The sequence below is a fragment of the Chelmon rostratus genome, chromosome 5 (assembly GCF_017976325.1).
Source record: "Chelmon rostratus isolate fCheRos1 chromosome 5, fCheRos1.pri, whole genome shotgun sequence".
NCBI lineage: Eukaryota > Metazoa > Chordata > Actinopteri > Chaetodontiformes > Chaetodontidae > Chelmon > Chelmon rostratus.
The window spans coordinates 7,650,685-7,671,692 of record NC_055662.1 but is presented as its reverse complement, the minus strand read 5'-3'; the positions used below and the strand labels follow the sequence as shown (position 1 = coordinate 7,671,692).

Genomic DNA, 21,008 nt, shown 5'->3' with positions numbered 1-21,008 from the left:
TTCAGTTCAACATAGCTCAACCCTTTTCTAGCCAAAACATTTTTTTAAATTTTGATAATAAAACAGAATAAAATCAGATAAAAAAAAAGAAGCGGAACAACAAATAGCAAAGTGTGTGCAGTGAGGATGATGTCTTTTATACTGTATATTGTGATATTTCTGTTGAATAGGATGAGCTGAGTTTCTCTGGGGTTTCTCCACATGTTAGACCAGGCCTCTGCTGTAGCGACACAGGAGTTTTATCAGCAGGTGAAACTGATTGGGAATGAGTCCAGTAGCAGAGGCCAACGGCAAATTATGAGACGTGTCCTATGGTAGGTGGAGGGTAGTATATATCTGGAATGTAGGGGAGGATAAAGACTTTCTGTAATAAAGCTTGAAAATGATCAGTTTATTATCATTTCAAATCTATTGGGTAGGTGCTCACAGCAGTTGTGGGTCTTTTGGGGGTTGTGGAGGAGAGAGTGAAAATATAAAAATTTATTTGACAGGTCTTGGCCAAAGATCAGCGGTCCTCTCTCTGTGTCCCTCTCTCTGTCTCTCTCTCTTTGAACCAGTTGTCTCTTCTCTCTCTGCTGTAGATAGGAGTTAATGTGTTTTCCCTCTCTCATAGGAATGTATGGGCTGCCCCGCCCCTGGTACTTCCCCCTGCAGAGGTCCTATTGGTCAGGTAGTGGGCGTGTTGAGACCTGGGATTGGCCGTGGTGTGGAGGCGGGGCTGCCAGGCTCAGTGTGATGGAGGAAGATCAGGCATGCGCAATGGACCAGCGGAGAACTGGTATGGACAAATGATCATTTGGTGCTGACCAGGACAGCGTTTGGATGACATTATCGTATTGTATAAATCCACTTAACCAAGTCAAACGCTAACATCTAAACGTATTAACTAGCACACTCGGACCATTATTTTTACCCTTAAAGTAATGACTGAACTGCTCTTTGTAAACATTCTAGTTGTCCCTTATATGCAGATGACACACTAATGTTCCTTTTCCTTTTAGTATTAATGTGATTGACACCACACTCTCTTCTGACTTAATTCCTTATTTAACTTCTGACTATGAAAAAAACTGCATGTGTTTCCATTCTCCTGGTAAACTTTTGTCTGTGTTAGAACCTAGAAATGGTAAATGGACAGTCCGCTTTCACCCATTCACACACACATTCATACTACGTGGCTCAGCCACCTGCTCATTACAGGCTTTTAACCATCCACACAACCAATGGCTCAGTATCAGGAGCAATTTGGGGTTCAGTATCTTGCCCCTATAGTACTGGCCAGTCAAACATTTTGAGAAATACAACAATGTTCTCTCTTTCTGAGAGTTACTGAACAGACAATATGGAGCAACAGTTTGCAGCGGTTAACTTATTTTATCTTAGCACATAGACTAGAAACAAGGTGAATCACCTCACTTAAGGTGAATAGGATTTAGTTTGTGGTGCTTACAGCATTTAAGAGTTGCATTTCAAAAAATCAGTCAGTCTCTTACTCTGGATAATCCGCACAGTGCTCTGTCAACATAGGACTATTTCTTCAGTAGAAAGTAGTTCCAATGAAAACAATTCTCAGTGAGGTTTGTGAGAGTAACAGGGACACTGTTTTTGAGCATGCTTTATATCTGAATCTTGTATCCTAGTGGGCAGATTCACATCTTGACTTTAAAAGTAGTAAAGGTCAGTATGTGACCAAAAGCGAGACAAAGCGCTAAGACAAGAGGTAAAATAAGAGAGGCTGAGAAAGGTGGAAGTTTCTTTATATCTATTTTTATATTTAAATATCTTTTGTACACCATTTATTTCCCACTTTCTCATTGTAACCCCAGAGGAGATGCGGGGCATAGAGGAGGAGCCGAACCACCTGCCACTGGTGGTGTGTATAGACAAACTTACCAAGGTGTACAAGACTGGCAGCAAACTGGCCCTCAACAAACTGAGCCTCAACCTCCATGAAAACCAGGTGGTCTCCTTCCTGGGACACAACGGCGCTGGCAAGACCACAACCATGTGAGGGGGGCTAATGTGTCTGCTTGTGCATGTTTGTGATGATAGAGGCCAACACTGAGAATAAGTGGTCATCTGAAATACTGGCATATTAAAATGACTGTTAATCTGTTTAGTTTTTTCACTGAAATCATCGCAGATTGTGGGAATTTCTTTATTGAATAAGCAACATCCAAAGTTAGAGTTCAGTTAAAAACAAGAATCCTTGAAAATTCAGTCTTGGTGATTTGGCTTTATTTGGACTGGTACAGGTGTGTTTTCACAATGCAGATCCCATTGTTTCTTTGAAAATGAAAAATACAAGGTGGCGATATGTCAGTATTTGATTCCACTGACCTCAAAATTAAAAAAGAAAATGTATCGAAATTGGGTACAGCCAAATTTTTAGATTTTTGCTTTTGATTCCCTGTAAGCCTCGCTTTTACTGTGCAACTTTGTCTGCTGCCTGGTGCAATCTCCTGGGATCATTTCCTGACTGGTGACCCAGTCACCAGGACTCACTCTCTCTCAAACCACAACAACGCTTATTTTCAGATGTTTATACACAAATGAAAACATACCTACAGATATTATATTCCATTTCTGCCAATAGATTTCTGTAAATCTCACACACTGGGCCTTTAAGTAACAGTAAAACTGCTTGTGTAAAAATATACAGAGATTACAGTAAAAAGTAAGTCAGTTAAAATGTACTCTGGGTAAACATTACTGTACTATTAAATGAACAACATCACACCACAAAGCGTTAATGTCTAAACCAACAACATTCTTGTTCTGCAGACTGGCACTTTGTAGCCTGTGCATACAACTGATTATCAGTTAAAAATACACAACCACCTTTCTCTGTGTGCCCTTCATAGAATTAATAAAAAAAAGAGAACTCTGATTATTAACAATAACAGTAAATAAAGCGTGTTTATAGCAAACACATCAGCATCACAGGATCCAGAGTATTAAGGCATACAGCATAGATTCTTGCCTGACCTTATTGCTACACCTACTGACTTCCAAACTGAATTGTCATAGGTCCATTCTGACCGGCTTGTTCCCTCCCACCTCTGGCTCTGCCACCATATATGGTCATGACATCCGCACGGAGATGGAGCGTATTCGTCAGAACCTGGGCATGTGTCCACAGCACAACGTCCTGTTTGACAAGCTGAGTGTGGAGGAGCACCTGTGGTTCTACTCCAGACTCAAAGGCATGGCTGAAGAAGACATACGCAAGGAGATGGACAAGTCAGTAGAAGTCTACTGCATTTCACTTTGTTGGTTTATCGAAATGAATTCTTTGCCTGTGGCAATCAGGCAGATACAAAAAGACATTTTCGGTCAAGAAAGTCAACAACAAATAACTACGTATACAATGATAGCAACAGGCTGCAACCACACACAACCAGATACAACCAGAAGTTTTATAGTGTATATTTCATATATATGTCATCTAATAAGCAGCCTGTACCTTCAACCTAGTGGCAACAACTCACATTCACTTAAAAGAGGCTTTGAAACATCACTGAGAATTGCTTGCCCTTTTCTTACCATTTCAGACTTGTCAAACAGTCTAATACTATGTAATTACTGGCCTGCAATCTTGCTACACACGTATGATCCTATTCATTTTGTTTTTTATTAGCTACAGACAATGAAAAATACCAAATAAGGCTGAGTTTTAGAGAGGCATCGTGGCTGTAGTAGTCCTATGACAGACTCACATAAATCACTGTCCATCACTATTTATTCAGTAAATTCTCAAATAGAGGCTGGGGCCATTACCCCAACCCCCCATTTACTATAATGAATAGCAATTTCTGTGCCCCTAATGCAGGGGTCGGCAACTCGCGGCTCCGGAGCCGCATGTGGCTCTTTTCATCCCTCTGATGCGGCTCCCGAAAATAATTAATGAGCATTTAACTAAAAAGTTATTTTATTTTAGTTTGTTTGTTTTGAAACAAATCGCTCGCGCTCACAGATGACAGTTTACGATCCTGCGTAAAGATGCAGGTGACGGCGCGCAGCGCTGAGCTGCAGACGCTCTGTGCCGAGGTTCAGGAGCAGAAATCACATTAACCACATTTGATTAATATTTTAATTGCCTAGCATATATTCAGATTTTTTCATTGTTCAGTGAAATAGTCCTTTTATTATTCAGGTTGACAGCTGACTGCACGCGCCAGTAAAAGACTGACGGCACGCAGAGAGTGGACGGTATTTTTACCTTGCTGCCGGTGGAGAATTTAAGTTTGGTGTTTTTTTCATAAATGCAAGAAGGACTCCAATAGACATTGAGAATTTTACTTGAAAGTACCTTCAACCCAACGTCTTTTTGTCGGACTTCAAAATGTTATTGTTGCACGCAGAAATGTCATTTTGTTTTCTCTGCAGTCGTTCAGCTATTTTATAAATGCAGCACATTATCGTTTGTTTGTACATAGTATAAAGGCTAAAAAAAACATTATATGCAGCGTTATTTTATTTGACACGTCAAAAGGGTTTTGTGGCTCCCAGTGTTTTCTTTACTGTGGGAAACGGGTCCAAATGGCTCTTTGAGTGGTAAAGGTTGCCGACCCCTGCCCTAATGAAATGACTGCGTTGTTGCACTGATGGAACTGGAATCACCTCTTTGGAAATCTACATTCTCATGAGTTTATTGTGTTTGCTCTTACAGTGCAGCTACTGTATTTATACTGCAACTTATAAACACTAATATAGGTAGTTGATTCAGCTATACAGCAAGTATTAGTAATTGCTTGTGTGTGTGTGTGTGTGTGTGTGTGTGTGTGTGTGTGTGTGTGTGTGTGCGTGCGTGCGTGCATGTGTGTCTCCAGGATGATTGTTGACCTGGAGTTATCCAACAAGCGTCATAGCTTGGTGCAAACTTTGTCCGGCGGGATGAAGAGGAAGCTGTCTGTGGCCATCGCCTTTGTTGGCGGCTCCAGGGCTGTCATTCTGGACGAACCCACAGCGGGTGTGGACCCCTATGCTCGCAGGGCCATCTGGGACCTCATCCTCAAGTACAAGCAGGGTGAGTACAGGGTTAATGCTACAGGTGCTTCTTGCAATATGCTCCAATAACTATTTTCAAGAAGTTGTCGTTGCAAAGCTGCCTTCACCTCAGGTATCTGCTGTATTAAAGCATGTCCCTCAGTAATGCACGATCGTTTGCACATCAGAGAATTCCTTGGCTTAGTTTTCTTCATTTCAGACAATGAGGCTGCCTGGGGTCAGACTTGCATACCCCAAAAACATACACGTTACATTTAAGCCTACAGAGTGCTACTGTATTCAGTTCTCACATTATTGTTTCACATGCACTTCCTGTCTTTTTTGATTTCTTGTTTGATTGCCGTGCATACCAACTGTAGGTGTATATTTGTGTGTAAGTGTGTGTTATACCTCCGCCCCAGGCCGCACAATTCTGCTGTCCACCCACCACATGGATGAAGCAGACCTTCTGGGAGATCGCATTGCCATCATCTCACATGGGAAACTCAAATGCTGTGGCTCGCCACTCTTTCTGAAGAGCACCTATGGAGACGGATACAAGCTGACACTGGTGAAAAAGCAGAGTGAAGGCAGAGGTGTGTGTACCAACGTGTGTGTGTGAGGGGGGGGGGGGGCGGGGGGGTTCTCTGTATGAGTTCTAAATGGCTCCTGTTTCACGTTTGCCCACCTGTTACTGTCAGACCGTAAATCATCAACAGAGTTAAATGATTCAGATAATGAAAACACTTCCTTGTATCTGTGAGTGTTTATGTGATGATTATGCTCATTGGTTGGACTCTCTGTGTTGCACATGTTTTCATTTAACACTGCACAATAACTGTGTCTGTCAGCATTTGGTAGCTAGGACGTAGGACATAAAACATGTGTGTCAGTTTGTTACTAACAGTGTGCACCCCACCTCTGCTCCCCTTCTCTCTCAATTTGATGAATTCCCTCTTCTTCCTCTTCTTCGTTCATCCCTGCTGTTGACTGTGGTTTTTCTGTCTTTTCCTTCCCTGTCTCATTCCTCTGTTTTTTGTAATCTCTTGCGTTTTTTCTTCTTATTTTTCATATTCCGCCAGAATTTCGTTTTGAGAAAACACTCAAAACGTGCGGCTCGATTGGGAATGGTGTGCTCTGTAGTTATGACAGGATTCGTTAATAATTCGCAAAGTTATTCGCAAAAAACTGCGAAAAATTACCCATAAGAAATGAATGGGGAAATTTCCTCAAATTTCAGCCTTTTTCAAGTTTCTGCTGCCTCGCCATACTTTCTCCTAGAGACTTCATTCAAACTTTATAACGTAGATAATTTTGTCGGCTCAAAATGAACCTCAGCTCACTTTTTGATATCTCTTACGGTTTTTGATCCCTGACCATCTGAAGACCATAAAGTTTCTCAAAAAATGCTCAGAATTTCTGCCCCTAGAGTGGGTGATGTCATCAGCTAGAGTGCGAGAGGCAGTGAGAAATCGCCTGATTTTTTTTTTAATTGCCATAAACTCCAAATAGTGAATAGGAGACACATAATTTGTGCATCTTTTTGTAGAAAAACATCTCTTCTCGCCTTTGATTTCAATTTTAAAGGGTTAGCTCCCACCAAATTTACATAAAGAGGGATTTTGCACCAGCTGCCCTGCTCTGCTGCTCCATGGAAGCCAATACTCCATGCTCCATGTAAGGTGTGCTCCAACACACCTGATTCAAATGCTCAGCTCGTTACTGGGCTCTGCTCAGGCCTGATAACAAGCCATTCATTTGAAACAGGTGTGCTGGAGCAGGGATACATCTAAAACATGCAGGGCAGTGGTACTCCAGGACCAGGCTTGAGAAACAGTGGTATAGATAACACCAGCAGCCCCCTCGTGCCACTGTCAAAATTTCGGCGGCGCCGGAATTGTCTAGTTCATCATGTCCTCCTCTGCTCCACCCATCCTTCAAAATGTGTGTTTTCCTCTCACCCTTCAGGCCAGGGCAGCCAGCTGCAGCCTCCTTCGTCTCTGTCTCCATCCTCCTCTCTGTCACCTTGCTCAGAGGCTCGGGTCACCCAGTTTATCCGCCAGTTTGTGGCGTCCTGCCTGCTGGTGTCCGACTCCAACACTGAGCTGTCCTATGTCCTACCCTCTGAGGCAGTCAAGAAGGGCTGCTTCGAGAGGCTATTCCAGGTACACATACACACACTCATCTTGTTTAAGGCCGTCTGTTGTTGACTGCATCTCACTTTTTTCAGTATTTGGACGTATTGAAGATTTACCTAAATAACATTATTTGGTGCCCGTCTGATTCATGTATGTGATGTCAATATGTCTGGTAATTTAATCCCTGTCATTTGTTGGCAACCCCTCAAAAACCTCAAAATGAATTTCATTCAATGTTGTTTAAACTCACAGAAGTTTTCAAATTCTAGTAGAGATCCCAGAGTTACCAAAGAAACCAAGTCTGTAGGGCTGAATTTTGGGAAAATCTGAATAAAATGATGCAGAAATCAATCTTAAAACTGTTGGTTACAGCTTTGATTTGGTCCATTGCATGAAACACAAACATTTCACACAACATGACAAATTCATGACGAGAAAACATTATCATCTCATAATTGCGGGTGGGTGTGATGGTGTTTTCGAGGGTGATGTGCACAACAGACGGAGCAGGTTCAAGTTGCAGGGATCAGTTTTAGATAGCTAGAACAATATCAACATTTGCATCATATACTTGCATGTATCTTAACAAATTCTCTGGGACGCTGTGTAGTAGTTTCTCCTGCTCCTCTGTTGTGTGTGCCTCCAGGCTTTAGAGCAGAGCTTGGACAGCCTGGCCTTGACCAGCTTCGGGGTGATGGACACCACCCTGGAGGAGGTTTTCCTCAAAGTGTCTGAAGAGGACCAGTCTCTGGAGAACAGTGACGCCGGTGAGACCATGCTCCTCCCCCTCAGTGTCCAGATAGCTCAACACCTGCGCAAAGTTTTTAGCTTTCATAAATAAGCCATTACTTCCTAAACAAAAATAGAGTTCTGGCAAAATGTTCATTGTTTGAGCAAAAGTTCTGACATTGTTGTAGTTCGTTCTTTGGCTCCAGGTTGAAATTATATTCTTTTCTCTCTCTCTCTGTCCCTGGGCAGACATGAAGGGTTCTCCAGGCGGCAGCTCAGTGGGGAAATCCTCAGTGGGTTCAGCAGGCCTGGGGGGACCACAGGATGAGACCGGACCTTCAGTAAAGACTGAGAAGCCGGAGGTGGAGCTGAGTAATCTGGTGATGTGCTCTAAGTTGAGCCACAGCCAGTCCTCCCTGAAGTCATCCTCATCCATTGGCTCAGTGAGGGGGGACGAGGGGGGACTCTACGCAGACTTCTATGGAGATTACTGCCCACTCTTTGACAATGGCCAAGAGTCGGACTCTGCCAGTCTGAGGGGTAAGACGAAAAGATGACAGCTGTGCTGTGGCAGATATTGATCATATCGCTGAGCCTCATGACAGCTGCAACCAAGAGATGCTGGTTGATACAACATATGATGTATGTGATAGGCAGAAGATTTGTTTGCTTTTACTGCTCACATGGGGTCTTGTGCAAGAACATCTCTTATGAACAGATTAGTTCTCAAATGACGTGTACAAGTGATTAAAGAGAATTTGTTGCAATAAACTATTTTTTTTTTAATTTAGAATTTTGTCTTTGGTTGAAACTAAACTTACGAGTGTTTTACACACAAGATGAATATATTGAAATCGGCAAAGACTACGAAATAAAGATATAGTAAAAGGTAATGTAAAATGAAATTTCTGTCCACCATGCAAGTCTGATATGTGTCATAACCTCTGTTTTTGTATTTCATTGACAGGAATATTTTTGACATGATAACATCACAGCAACTCAGCTGTCCCCCATTATTAAGACTTCACATCCAACCATTGCTTCCTTATTGTCGTCACATTCCTGGCTCTGTGATGACCTGACATTAGCAGTTTTTGTGATATTGTCTAAATTTTTAAGACCCTTAAAGGGGGCCTCCACAGTTTTTACACATAAATCTGTTTATAAATCATAAATCTGTTTATAGATCTGTGTTTGCAGAGGGAGCTGCATGTCGGTTGAAGCTAAAGACAACAAGTTTGAAACTGAAAATAATATGGGGGTGTGGAGGTGGAAAGAAGTTTAACCAACCTCTGTAGACCACTCCTCATCCCAAACTAGTGGCTCAAGCCGCGACCAGCATAGCATAGCACACCAACTGTCGAGGTTCATTGTAATTACTGTTGGTTTTGGCAGGGAGTAAGAATAAGTGGAATAAAATGAGCAATATCGCTGTTTCTGCTATGCTGGTATTGATCGATTTTTTAAGCTGTCCATCGTGGGTCTAACAATGTCATTTTGTCTTTGTCATCTGGTGTGTCCCTCACCTCCAGGCGATGCAGAGAACCGCTCGTCCCCAGAGCCAGAGGTCCTGGAGGGGCAGGGCAGCTTCAAGTTGGAGGGTTGGTGGTTAAAGCTAAGTCAGTTTCATGGCCTCATTGTCAAGAGGTTCCACTGTGCCAAAAGGAACACCAAGGGCCTCTTCTCTCAGATCCTCCTACCTGCCTTCTTCGTCTGCGTGGCCATGACTGTGGCTTTATCTGTGCCTGAGATTGGTGAGATCTTATATATTTGAGTAGTTAGTAACAGAAAGGAAGTAAGTTCGTTCAGTGAAAAAGCATGTGAATACACAGCACTGGTGAGGTGTTTAGTGCTTTTACAATTCAGCTTTGTCTTGTGTTACAGGAGATTTGCCGCCCCTGATCTTGTCCCCGTCTCAGTATCATAACTATACCCAACCGAGAGGCAACTTCATCCCCTACGCCAATGAAAACAGACCCCAGTACAGGTAACATTTGTAACATTTGTTTCATGGTTGCATTTCTATGCGGTAGAGTGTATTTTACCTATATTTTTAATCTGATGCATGAAACTACTGTACAATCTGAGGGATCAAGCTTATAAATAATGGAAAATGAAGCAAAGAATGAGTCAAACATTTGGTCATAACCTTTGGGGAAAAGTCACTGCAACATGTCAACAGACAACTTGATTTTGGGATGTCCAAAGCTGACAGCTTCAAAAGTAAGGAAGAAGGAATGTATCAACATGATCAGCTAAATGCTAACATTGGCATGCATCAGCTGTAACTGGAATAAAAAAACTGTCTCAGTAAACTTTACTTCTTACGCAAAAATACTGTATATGCAAATGTAAAAACAGACAGTATTTAACACATTGCATAAATAAATACTTTAATAAAAATGCATTTTTTGTACAATTATCATTGACAAGGATGTTCACACTATTGTCAAGTTAGACATGGTTTTGTTCAGCTCCTACCTAAACCTGAAAACAGCCTGGTTAACTTAAAAAGACCCATAGAACAACCCACTCATTCACTCTTTTCCTTTGTTTTTTCCAATCCACCTCCACTTTGCTCATTTTACTTTGTTTCAGTCCAGTTTTGTTTTGAGTAAAAGTCATGAGAGCACTTAATAGAGTTAATGACGTTTGTAAGTAGAGAAATGCCATCACTTGATCTCTCTAAATGTCCGCTGGTGGCAAAGCTAACAGACTGGAGTTGAAAATGTGTGGAAACCTTAATTATTACAATCTGATATCATTCCCCATACAGTCTAACAACTGGTCTTGAGTTTTAGAGGATCTGCAGCAAAGTATGGCAGCCAGATGGAAATCTGTGAGCACAGATGGCTAAACTGAGCGTATGGTCAAGTGAAAATTTTGAGTGGCTTTGAGAATATGTCTTGCCTTCAGAATAAAAGTAGGAAATACCTAACCCTGCAAACAAATAAGTGTTTTTTGAAAATGCAATACAAATTTCAATTGTCATATCTGCACAGAATTATAATTGGTGTCAGAAAAATAGTGAAAATGTTATAATATGTCAAATGCTGTAGTAAGCAGAGTGAAATCAAGCACTGTCACTCTGTCTCTCGTCATGCACACACTGTCCTCTGAGCTGTTCCTTAGAGGCTACTCCTGTAACACATTGTGTAATTACTTTTTGATTATCATAGCACAACTTAAAGGACATGTTCATATTTTCTAAAGTCTGTCTTACAACAATAGTAACATGCCCATGTGTACAGGATGTGCAGGGCCTTTACTGAAATAACCTCTTATTTAATAAATCATAGAATACAGTTGTGGTTTTGTTTGAGCCAAAATGGACATTTTGAAATCGATCTCTTTGTGTCTGTCAATAACCGGTGCAGAATTCTAACATAGCGTCGTTGGCTTTCCCTCTCAGAAGTAAGTTGTCACCAGACGCCAGCCCGCAGAAGATCATCAACACCCTCCGTCTGCCCTCGGGTGTGGGTGCTACCTGCGTGCTCAAAACCCCCTTCAACAGCACCCTGGACCAGCTGGCCCAGACCCTCAACCCCAGCGCTAACAACTCCAAGACTCTGGCTGCCCGCTACTTTGACTCCATGTGTCTGGACTCCTTCACCCAGGGGGTCCCCCTCTCCAACTTTGTACCCCCACCTCCCTCACCGGCACCTTCAGATGACCCAGACCCTCGCTTTGAGGATGGACTGTGGAACTACACAGTTGCACCTCCAACCACAGTCCACGGTGAGTCCATGTCATTAGGCTGCTAGCCATTTTCATATGTGCAAAATACTTAAATATGTGTAGTTCCAAATATGTCTTACAGAGTCAGGTTGAAATAAATCAGCATATAATAAGTGCTACAATAATATATATGAAATTCTTTACAACTTTGCACTTCTGGAAAGTAGTGTTTGACAACTGAACTGAACCCTCTGGGGGCACTCTTTGATGCACAACCCAAAGGTTTTCTTGGATTAGTTGAAGATGTCCTACGTGTGTATTTAATGTGGTCAATAAGAAGCAAATGGACAGTTCAACCCTTTAGAGAAATGTAACAAAAAAATGTATAAAAAAGAGAATTTGATCAATAATTGATCATCCCTCAAATGCTAACTAAAGGAAGATTTCTAGATATTTTATTATACCTCATGCTAACAGTAGGGGGCTTCATCTCAGCCCATTTTAATAATATCGACTTTTGAATGCAATCCTAAATTTGACACAAGGCCAGAGACGTGATATCACCTCCATTGTATGATGGCAACGCAGTGGAGGCTCAGTTCGTAATCATGATGCAGATTTAGTTGCAGTAATGCTGCAGTGTCTTGGCTTAGACAAGAATACAGAGAAGTACAACAGTCAAGACAGAAGGAGAAAATACAATGAATGACTTGTTTGAGCTGTTGAAAAGGTAAGAAGGTGCCTAGCTTGGCATGATTCTTAATTGAATATAACAGGACTGGAAGTGCAACTAAAGATGTTTCTCATTTCAACTGTTCAACTGGGAAGGTAACGGCAAGGTTTCTGGAAACCAGCCTGAGGTAGCAGCCAGTGAACTATGGACTGATGTGAAGTTTCAAAGGTCCGATTGAGGGCGAAGACAGAAACTTCAGTTCTGTTGTGATTTGTTGCAGAAAGCTGAAACATTCAGATACTAAATGTAATTAACAAAAGCCAAATGTGAAAGTTCCCATGGTGTAAATAAATAAAATTGAACATCATCAGCATGGCAATGACAACCCAGCCAAACTCAATAAGCCAGATTCATCCCTGAGGAACTCCACAGCTCAGAGCAGCACAAGCAGATGTTTGGTCAGCAATGGATGCAAAGAACTAAAACAAGATGTAATTAATGCTTTAAAGCAGAGCCGTCTCGATACCTCTGACAGAAACCAGACTACAGTTCATCAAATAAGTTCTTTTTCTCTGTCAAACATCAGCCGTTTTATAAAAATATTGTTACTGGTATAATTCCACCTATGCTTTTCATCTCTTTGCTCAGAACCTGTGACGTCTCCCCCCACCCTCCCCCTCTCCGTCCATGAGCCAGTGCGTTGTACCTGCTCCATGCAGGGGACGGGCTTCTCCTGCCCCAGTGGGGTGGGAGGGCGCCCCCCCCTCATGAAGGTGGTGACAGGTGACATCCTGGTGGACATCACAGGCCGGAACGTCTCTGAGTATCTGCTCTTCACGTCTGACCGCCTGCGGCTGCACAGGTAGGGAGGGTGGGGGGTTGGAGTATTTCATGAAGTCAGATTACTGGAGTTTAGACTCATTCTCAATACCAAAACTCATTACCTCACTGAAGAATATTACAGGTTTTACAGTATTCTAATCTGCTGATACAAAATGCTAAATTTGACCTCAAAATCTTGAATAACATCAGTTAAAATTTAATTCTACAAATAGCAATGAGTCTGATTCTTATCTTTGCTCTTTTATTGAGCACACAGTTTGTATTTTTACTCAGTCAGTCATCTAAAACAGTGATTTGCAACAAACGGGCCATGATCCAGTACCAGTCCATGCAATGCTGGTTACCAGGCCCTGCAAAGATGTTATCTGACAATGATAATAATTATAATAATCAAGTTTATTTCTATACACCCGATCATCCATCCTCTCCCCTGACCCCTGTGTTCCCAGGTGATTGAGAATCATGGTGCACTTAAATCTGCTTTTTTTCATATTTCCCGGCTGAACATGCAGACAGACTGACAGCCTGTCAGTCTGTCAGCAGTTTAAAGCTGGCTGCTCCCCTCAGCCATGAAAAAATAAGACTGGATGAAACTGAAAAAAGACATGATATTCATTATTAATGCTATCACAGACTATTTCTCAGGGCACACATTTTCACTGCTGAAAACACAAAAAATGTAATGCAGTGTGCAGCTGTGAGATTAAAAACTGACAAGTCATCATAAAAAGAAATAGAACTAAAGAAAGAAAGAGTACTGTAATCAATATAATAACTATAAAACACACTTGCACAACAAATAGAGGGAAATTGAAGAATAAAAACAAATAATTATATGTGCCAACAGTAAAACAACATGAGATACATGCATGTTAATTGCTACTGTACTAATAATTGCATAGTTTTCTACTTCAAGAAGAAACAGGTTGAGTTAGTTGAGTTGAGTGAGAAAACAATTCCTGAGTTCATTTTCAGTTCAGTTTCTTTGCACTGCACAGTAATCACATTTTGTCCTGATTATATATGCACATGCAAAATTATAATAACATTAAAAAACATTAATAATGTTTTAAATTGGTTTTATTTTATTGACTATTTATTTTTATAATGTACTTTGTTCTCAATAGATATGGTGGTTTAACAGTGGGGAACATCCAGAAATCAATTCCAGCATCCTTTGGGAGAAAGATACCTCCAATGGTTCGCAAGATAGCAGTTCGTAGATCAGCTCAGGTAAGACGGACCCCTGAACCACGCCTGAAATTCACAAATAGAGTATAACCAACCTCTGACAGGGTGACTGCTTGTGTCCAGGTTCTGTATAACAACAAAGGTTACCACAGCATGCCGACGTATCTGAACGTCCTCAACAACGCCATCCTGCGTGCCAACCTGCCGTCATCTAAGGGCAACCCTGCTGCTTATGGTAATTACATAAGACTCAGCATGGACAGAGATTCTTTTTTAATTTGAGGACGCTGATGTGTCTTCACAGTCAAATGGCAAATAATTGACAGTGTTGTTAAATAAAGTTGTGTAGCTTTGGGCCAGCCCCTGGTTCTTCATCTATTTAAATGAGGTTGGTGTGTGTGTGTTTCGCAGGTATCACACTGACAAACCACCCAATGAATCGCACCAGTGCCAGCCTGTCTTTGGACTACTTGTAAGTCGCTCAGCAGCACTGATGTTTAAAGAATAAAGTACAGGACTGTACTACAGCTTGGGCATCTTTATAGTTTTGGCCATCATTACTATTCTTAGAAATAATCAAGTTAATCCCTGAGATCTGAGAACACAGTGACGTCATAGAGGAGTCGGACAAATGTTTCTGGTGTTTGGACAATTAACACTGCTGATTTCCAGTAGTAGCAAAGTTTGACAAGGTAACTTGTGCAACACATGGATGGACTATTGCAGTGCAAACATCATGTGATCGCTGCCTATCTATTTCCACTCTTCTCTACTCTCCTCTCTCCTCTCTCCTCTCTCCTCCTCTCCTCTCTCCTCTCTCCTCTCTCCTCTCTCCTCCTCTCCTCTCTCCTCTCTCCTCTCTCCTCTCTCCTCTCTCCTCTCTCCTCTCTCCTCCTCTCCTCTCTCCTCTCTCCTCTCTCCTCCTCTCCTCTCTCCTCTCTCCTCTCTCCTCTTCTCCTCTCCTCTCTCCTCTCTCCTCTCTCCTCCTCTCCTCTCTCCTCTCTCCTCTCTCCTCCTCTCCTCTCTCCTCTCTCCTGTCTCCTCTTCTCCTCTCTCCTCTCCTCTCTCTTCTCTCCTCTCTCCTCTCTCCTCTCTCCTCTCTCCTCTCTCCTCTCTCCTCTCTTCTCCTCCCTTCTCCCTGTATGTCCAGGCTCCAGGGGACGGATGTGGTGATTGCCATCTTCATTATTGTGGCCATGTCTTTTGTGCCAGCCAGCTTTGTGGTTTTCCTGGTTGCAGAGAAATCGACGAAGGCCAAGCACCTGCAGTTCGTCAGCGGCTGTGACCCTGTCATCTACTGGCTGGCTAACTACATATGGGACATGGTGAGGAGGATACGGTCAGTGTGTGACTCATGCTAGCGGACAGAGGGCCGCGGATGTGTAGGTGAAATACTCGTGCTGTTATCTTCTCTCATGTCTCCTCAGCTGAACTACCTGGTACCTGCCACATGCTGTGTTATTATTCTGTTTGTGTTCGACCTGCCGGCCTACACCTCCCCAACCAACTTCCCTGCCGTCCTCTCCCTCTTTCTTCTCTATGGGTGAGACATCTTACTGCACATGTACATCTTCACTTTTTACTTACCAGGCATTACAGTCTGAACCTGACTAGGTCTAATCATGGTGTGGTTTCGCTTGCATTACAGGTTCAGTTCACTGAAATTACAAAAAAAAGGGTGAATGTAGTATTATCGACTATTGACTAGTACTATTGATTGATTACTGAATTTAGTTCAAGATGAGTGCTCTTACCCTCCAGGTGGTCCATAACTCCCATCATGTACCCAGCATCCTTCTGGTTTGAGGTTCCCAGTACAGCTTACGTGTTCCTCATAGTCATCAACCTCTTCATTGGCATCACTGCAACTGTTGCCACCTTCCTCCTGCAGCTCTTTGAACACGACAAGGTCAGTCTGACTCCAGTTACTGTCACCTCAGATACTGTAGCTTACTAACATCTTTTGAGATCTTAACCCATAAATCAACAGTTTACTCTTGTGCTGCAGCTTGAGTAAATATTAGAGCTTAGCTGTTACAGTCAGACACATCATCTCTCCCACATATTTAGGCGATATTATGAAAATGGGAAAAACAAATCCAACTAAACTGGTATAACGCATTGTGCAAAAGACCTGTTTGCTTCTGCACTGCAGCAGATTCAGCATTTGGATGTGTCTGTATTTATTCTTTCACTGTTTCATTTTCCTCCAGGATCTGAAAAAAGTCAACAGTTACCTGAAGTCCTGTTTCCTCATTTTCCCCAACTACAACCTGGGCCATGGCCTGATGGAGATGGCCTACAACGAGTACATCAATGAATACTATGCTAAAATAGGTACGCTCATCACCAAGCTGCCCCACACAGAATGCATGAGGGTACAGTCCCACGTGTTGACGAAGTATCACAGTCTCAATCCAGCGTTTTAACGAACATGTGTGCCGCTCTGAGAGTGTCTCTCACCACTCTTCCTTACATGTATGGGAAAGTGAGAATATTTAAAACATATATTTAAAAAAATCCTTAAAGTTGTTTTATAGACAGAAATACAGTGTCACCTGAAAATCTACTTTATATACAGACATATAAGATGAAACTGTTTTATTAGCATGGTGTTATTCTGTATTCTTCTTATTGTCAACAAATCCCACAAAAGATTGCTGCCTTATACATTAAAGTAGGCTTAAACAAGGTTGCACCATGATAGAAGTTGTTGTGAATGTCTGCTTTCAGGCCAGGTTGACAAGATAAAGTCTCCGTTTGAGTGGGACATTGTGACTCGTGGACTCGTCGCCATGACAATCGAAGGCTTTGTTGGCTTCCTCATCACCATCCTCTGCCAGTACAACTTCCTCAGGAAACCCCCGTGAGTGATGTTTATTTCCATGTGTCTGAGTGTGAGATGTGAGGTCTGAAGTCACTCCCTGAGAATTAAAACGTGACCTTCTGCCATTTTACGATCAACAGTTAACAGAGTCACAGAGAAGACAGATACCAGCTTCTCCACCCACCACAGCAGCTACAGAAAACTGACCATTTTGCAATGTAACCACGAAAAGAAGAAGAAAGAACTTACTGTAGCTCATTTTATTGATTTGACTTTATTATTGTCTTGCCCCACCTACTACAGATGTAAACAAATACTTAAATTAAAGAGATAAACACTCCGTACAGACAGGTTTTTCCCGTGTCACCAACTTTCCACAAACAACCCATCACTTCTTCTGTGTGTGTTTAACAGACATTAAACACACTCAGAAGAAACTCTTCACAGTATATTAGGATCCCTGACTTAGGATAAATCTAATTTAAGCTCCTGTTCACTTCACATCCTGTCTCATAATCATCACTTTAAGAAATACTTTTTCTTCAGTATCAAAGCTGACTGCTTCTGTTTTATTCTGCCTGTTATTTTCATACAGTTACACAGTTACACACTTTTAATTAGACTCTATTTAGACTCTTGAAGTTAAGGTTAAAATAGAGTTTATTCTTTATTTTGTTTTATTTTGTATGTAGTATATAATATACATACTGAGCACCTAAACGTATACATGCTCTATATAAAGAGTGTAAATGGCTGTTGGAAAACAATTTAACACAAGAAACAAAGCAATCTAGGCAATTTCTTCCAATGTAGGCCCATTCACTTTCAGTGTAAATGCAAATCCAAGTATCTTTCTTGCACACAGAGATAGTAGCTTTACACTCCACCCTTATTGCTTACCTACATGTTAAGTGCACAGTAAGGTACCAGCTGTCTGGTTTTTATTAGGAAATATTGCATGCCGGAGGTAAAAAGGGACGCAAAAAAAATGTAACTGAAATCCTTTTGTGTGTGTGTGTGTGTGTGTGTGTCCAGGAGGGTGCCAGTCAGCTGCCAGCCTATAGATGATGATGATGTAGATGTAGCCTGTGAGAGACGAAGAGTGCTGCGAGGAGACGCTGACGACGACATGCTGAAGATCGAGAATCTGACAAAGGTTTAAACAGTCAGCTCATCAACATTTAGAGAATCCTTTTGAAGCTGTAGTTTGGTTTTCACCCACATTTCAACCACATTATTAAATTAAATTAAAGCGAATTATAAACCAGCTTCCACACAATTGCACATCAGTAAGTCAGTCCAGAAAACTTACCTACCAGTTACAATGGTTATTATACATGTTAAATATGTATAATAACCATTGTTATTTGTAGTTAAAGACTGCTGTGATCCTTTAATGTGCTGAATGTCTGCATGTGTTCTTTGCATCTCCCTCAGGTGTATAAATCCAGGAAGATGGGTCGTATCCTGGCAGTGGACCGGCTCTGTCTGGGCGTCCGGCCTGGTGAGTGTTTTGGACTGCTGGGAGTGAACGGAGCTGGGAAGACCACCACCTTCAAGATGCTGACGGGCGACGAGTGCACCACCGGAGGAGAGGCCTTCATTAATGGAAACAGGTCAGCGCAAGAAAAATAAAATAAGTTACTTTCGATGTGCTTAATGTGTATTCTTTATTGTTCAGCAAGGTCGAACAGACGCATCAAGACTGATTCATCAGACAGGGAACTTAGAAAAAGTACATTCAGTGGTCAGATGTATGTGGACAACCCTCTGTTTAATGAGCTCACCTGCCTCAGCCACACCCGTCACTAACAGGTGCAAATCAATGCAACTATTTTACGAGTTTGTCGTGTGTGTGTGTTTGTGTGTGCGCGGGTGTGCCTGCACAGCATCCTAAAGGACCTGCTACGTGTGCAGCAGGGTATCGGCTACTGTCCGCAGTTTGACGCTCTGTTTGATGACCTGACTGCCCGGGAACACCTGGAGCTTTACACTCGCCTCCGTGGCATTCCCTGGAAGGACCAGGAGAGGGTTGGTCTCGCACACACGCATACACACACATCTTTTTTTTTTAACTTATATTTTATTGATTTTGTCATTTAAACAACACAACAATAATAGAAGTCAGTAAAATTACTATCAGTCTTCATACTGTTTTTTGTAGACAGTCCATTTTTCCCATCTGCTCTCGCATAATGATTGTTGCAGTTTTATGATATGTGTGAGTCTCTCCATAACGTGTATCTCGTCAATGATCTCCATCCAGTTCCTCCAAGTAGGGGGGTCTTCTTTATACCATTTCCTTGTGATGGCTTTCTTGGAAGCTGCCAGTAAAATCTTAATCAGATACCAGTCTCTGTCTTGGATGTTTTCTTGAGTAACATTTCCCAAGTATAGTACAATGCACGTTTTAGGCAGCTCATAGCCTAATACCTTTTCCATCTCCTTCCACACATCATTCCAGTATCTTGTTATTTTGGTACAATGCCAAAAAATATGTGTGTGACCCACATTCTGTTCCCCACACAGTCTCCAGCAGAGTTGTTGTACAGGTGATCGTCCCTTTTTCATTTTTGGTGTGATGAAAAATCTCACAATGTTTTTCCAGCAGAATTCTTTCCATATTCTGGAATAACTAGTTGTTTGTTGTGTTTTCAATATGTTATACCACATCTCGTCAGTTATTACTTCCGTTAATTCTTTCTCCCACTTATCTCTTATGTACAAAGTTGAAGTGTTTCTATTTGCTACCATACCCTGGTACAATTCGGATATCACTCTGCTAAATTTGTTCTTGTGTGCATTGCATAGAGTCACAATTACTTTATTTGGTTCACCCGGGAGGTCTGGCTTTATTTCTTTATTAAAATAGTCTCTGACTTGTAAATACATGTAAAAATCTTGATGTTCTAATCCATATACCCTTCTTAATTTAGGAAAGCTTTTGATTTCTCTTTTTTCAATTATTGTATCTAATATATTCAGGCCTCTATTTGCCCATTGTTTAAATTTCTGATTCAGAGTCCCTGGCTTGAAATTAGTGTCATAGGCCATCCAATTCAAAACTTTTATCTCATTTTCCAATCTGTACTTCCTTACTGCTTTGTACCAGATCTCCAAGGTGAACTTGGTGATTGGATCCAGCTTTCCTTTCTTTTGTTTGAAGATATTTCTATCAGCAATCATACTCTGCACATGACAGTTCTCTATATTTAACTCTATCTCCTTCCATCTTGTGGTATAGTTTGTTGCACACCAGCATATCAATGGGCGGAGCTGTGCAGCATAGTAATATTCTTTAAGGTTTGGGAGCGCCACCCCCCCCCCCCCCCCCCCCCCCCCCCCAGTGTTGTATATTTAATTCTTGGTTTGCAACCCTTCCAAATAAATCTTGAAATTTTTTTGTCCCACTCTATAAATTGTGAGGGAGGGATCGGCACCGGCAAACACCGAAAAAAGTACAAAATTCTTGGCAACACGTTCATCTTGATAATGTCTATTCTTGAGCTAAAATCTAACATCAGAACTTCCCATCTTTCCATATCCTTTAATATTTCTTGATTTAAAGGCTTGTAATTTGTTTCATATAATTCAGATAGATTTTTTGTAATTTTTATTCCTAAGTAATGGATGGATTTTTTGTCCCATTTGAAACTGTAACTTTGTTGAATTTCTGTAGATGGGGAGTAATTAATGGACAAGATTTGTGTCTTTTCAACATTTAACTTATATCCAGACAAATGCCCATAGAATTCTAACAAAGTCATCAATTTTGGTAGGCTGGAGTCTGGTTTTTTTAAATATATCAAGACGTCATCCGCGAACAGCCCAATTTTGTGTTCTGCATCTCTTATATTTATTCCCTCTATTTCTTCTTTTTGCCTCACTGCTTGAGCTAGAGGTTCAATAAAGATTGCAAATAGGGTGGGGGAGAGACAAC

General features: G+C 41.5%; 1 protein-coding gene across 1 annotated transcript in view; it reads left to right on the top strand.

The window, feature by feature from the left end:
* abca2 (ATP-binding cassette, sub-family A (ABC1), member 2) overlaps window positions 1-21,008 on the top strand; it is a 51,933-nt gene that overhangs the window by 21,115 nt on the left and 9,810 nt on the right. The window contains exons 17-39 of the mRNA XM_041938029.1: window positions 614-778; window positions 1,827-2,007; window positions 3,031-3,243; window positions 4,833-5,029; window positions 5,412-5,585; window positions 6,958-7,154; window positions 7,774-7,894; window positions 8,106-8,396; window positions 9,389-9,610; window positions 9,741-9,843; window positions 11,269-11,594; window positions 12,856-13,069; window positions 14,178-14,283; window positions 14,365-14,476; window positions 14,653-14,713; window positions 15,392-15,566; window positions 15,669-15,784; window positions 16,003-16,150; window positions 16,455-16,578; window positions 16,975-17,107; window positions 18,104-18,224; window positions 18,506-18,684; window positions 18,958-19,099. Of these exons, the coding sequence (XP_041793963.1) occupies window positions 614-778; window positions 1,827-2,007; window positions 3,031-3,243; window positions 4,833-5,029; window positions 5,412-5,585; window positions 6,958-7,154; window positions 7,774-7,894; window positions 8,106-8,396; window positions 9,389-9,610; window positions 9,741-9,843; window positions 11,269-11,594; window positions 12,856-13,069; window positions 14,178-14,283; window positions 14,365-14,476; window positions 14,653-14,713; window positions 15,392-15,566; window positions 15,669-15,784; window positions 16,003-16,150; window positions 16,455-16,578; window positions 16,975-17,107; window positions 18,104-18,224; window positions 18,506-18,684; window positions 18,958-19,099 (3,821 nt within the window). The remainder of the gene's footprint in view (window positions 1-613; window positions 779-1,826; window positions 2,008-3,030; window positions 3,244-4,832; window positions 5,030-5,411; window positions 5,586-6,957; window positions 7,155-7,773; window positions 7,895-8,105; window positions 8,397-9,388; window positions 9,611-9,740; window positions 9,844-11,268; window positions 11,595-12,855; window positions 13,070-14,177; window positions 14,284-14,364; window positions 14,477-14,652; window positions 14,714-15,391; window positions 15,567-15,668; window positions 15,785-16,002; window positions 16,151-16,454; window positions 16,579-16,974; window positions 17,108-18,103; window positions 18,225-18,505; window positions 18,685-18,957; window positions 19,100-21,008) is intronic.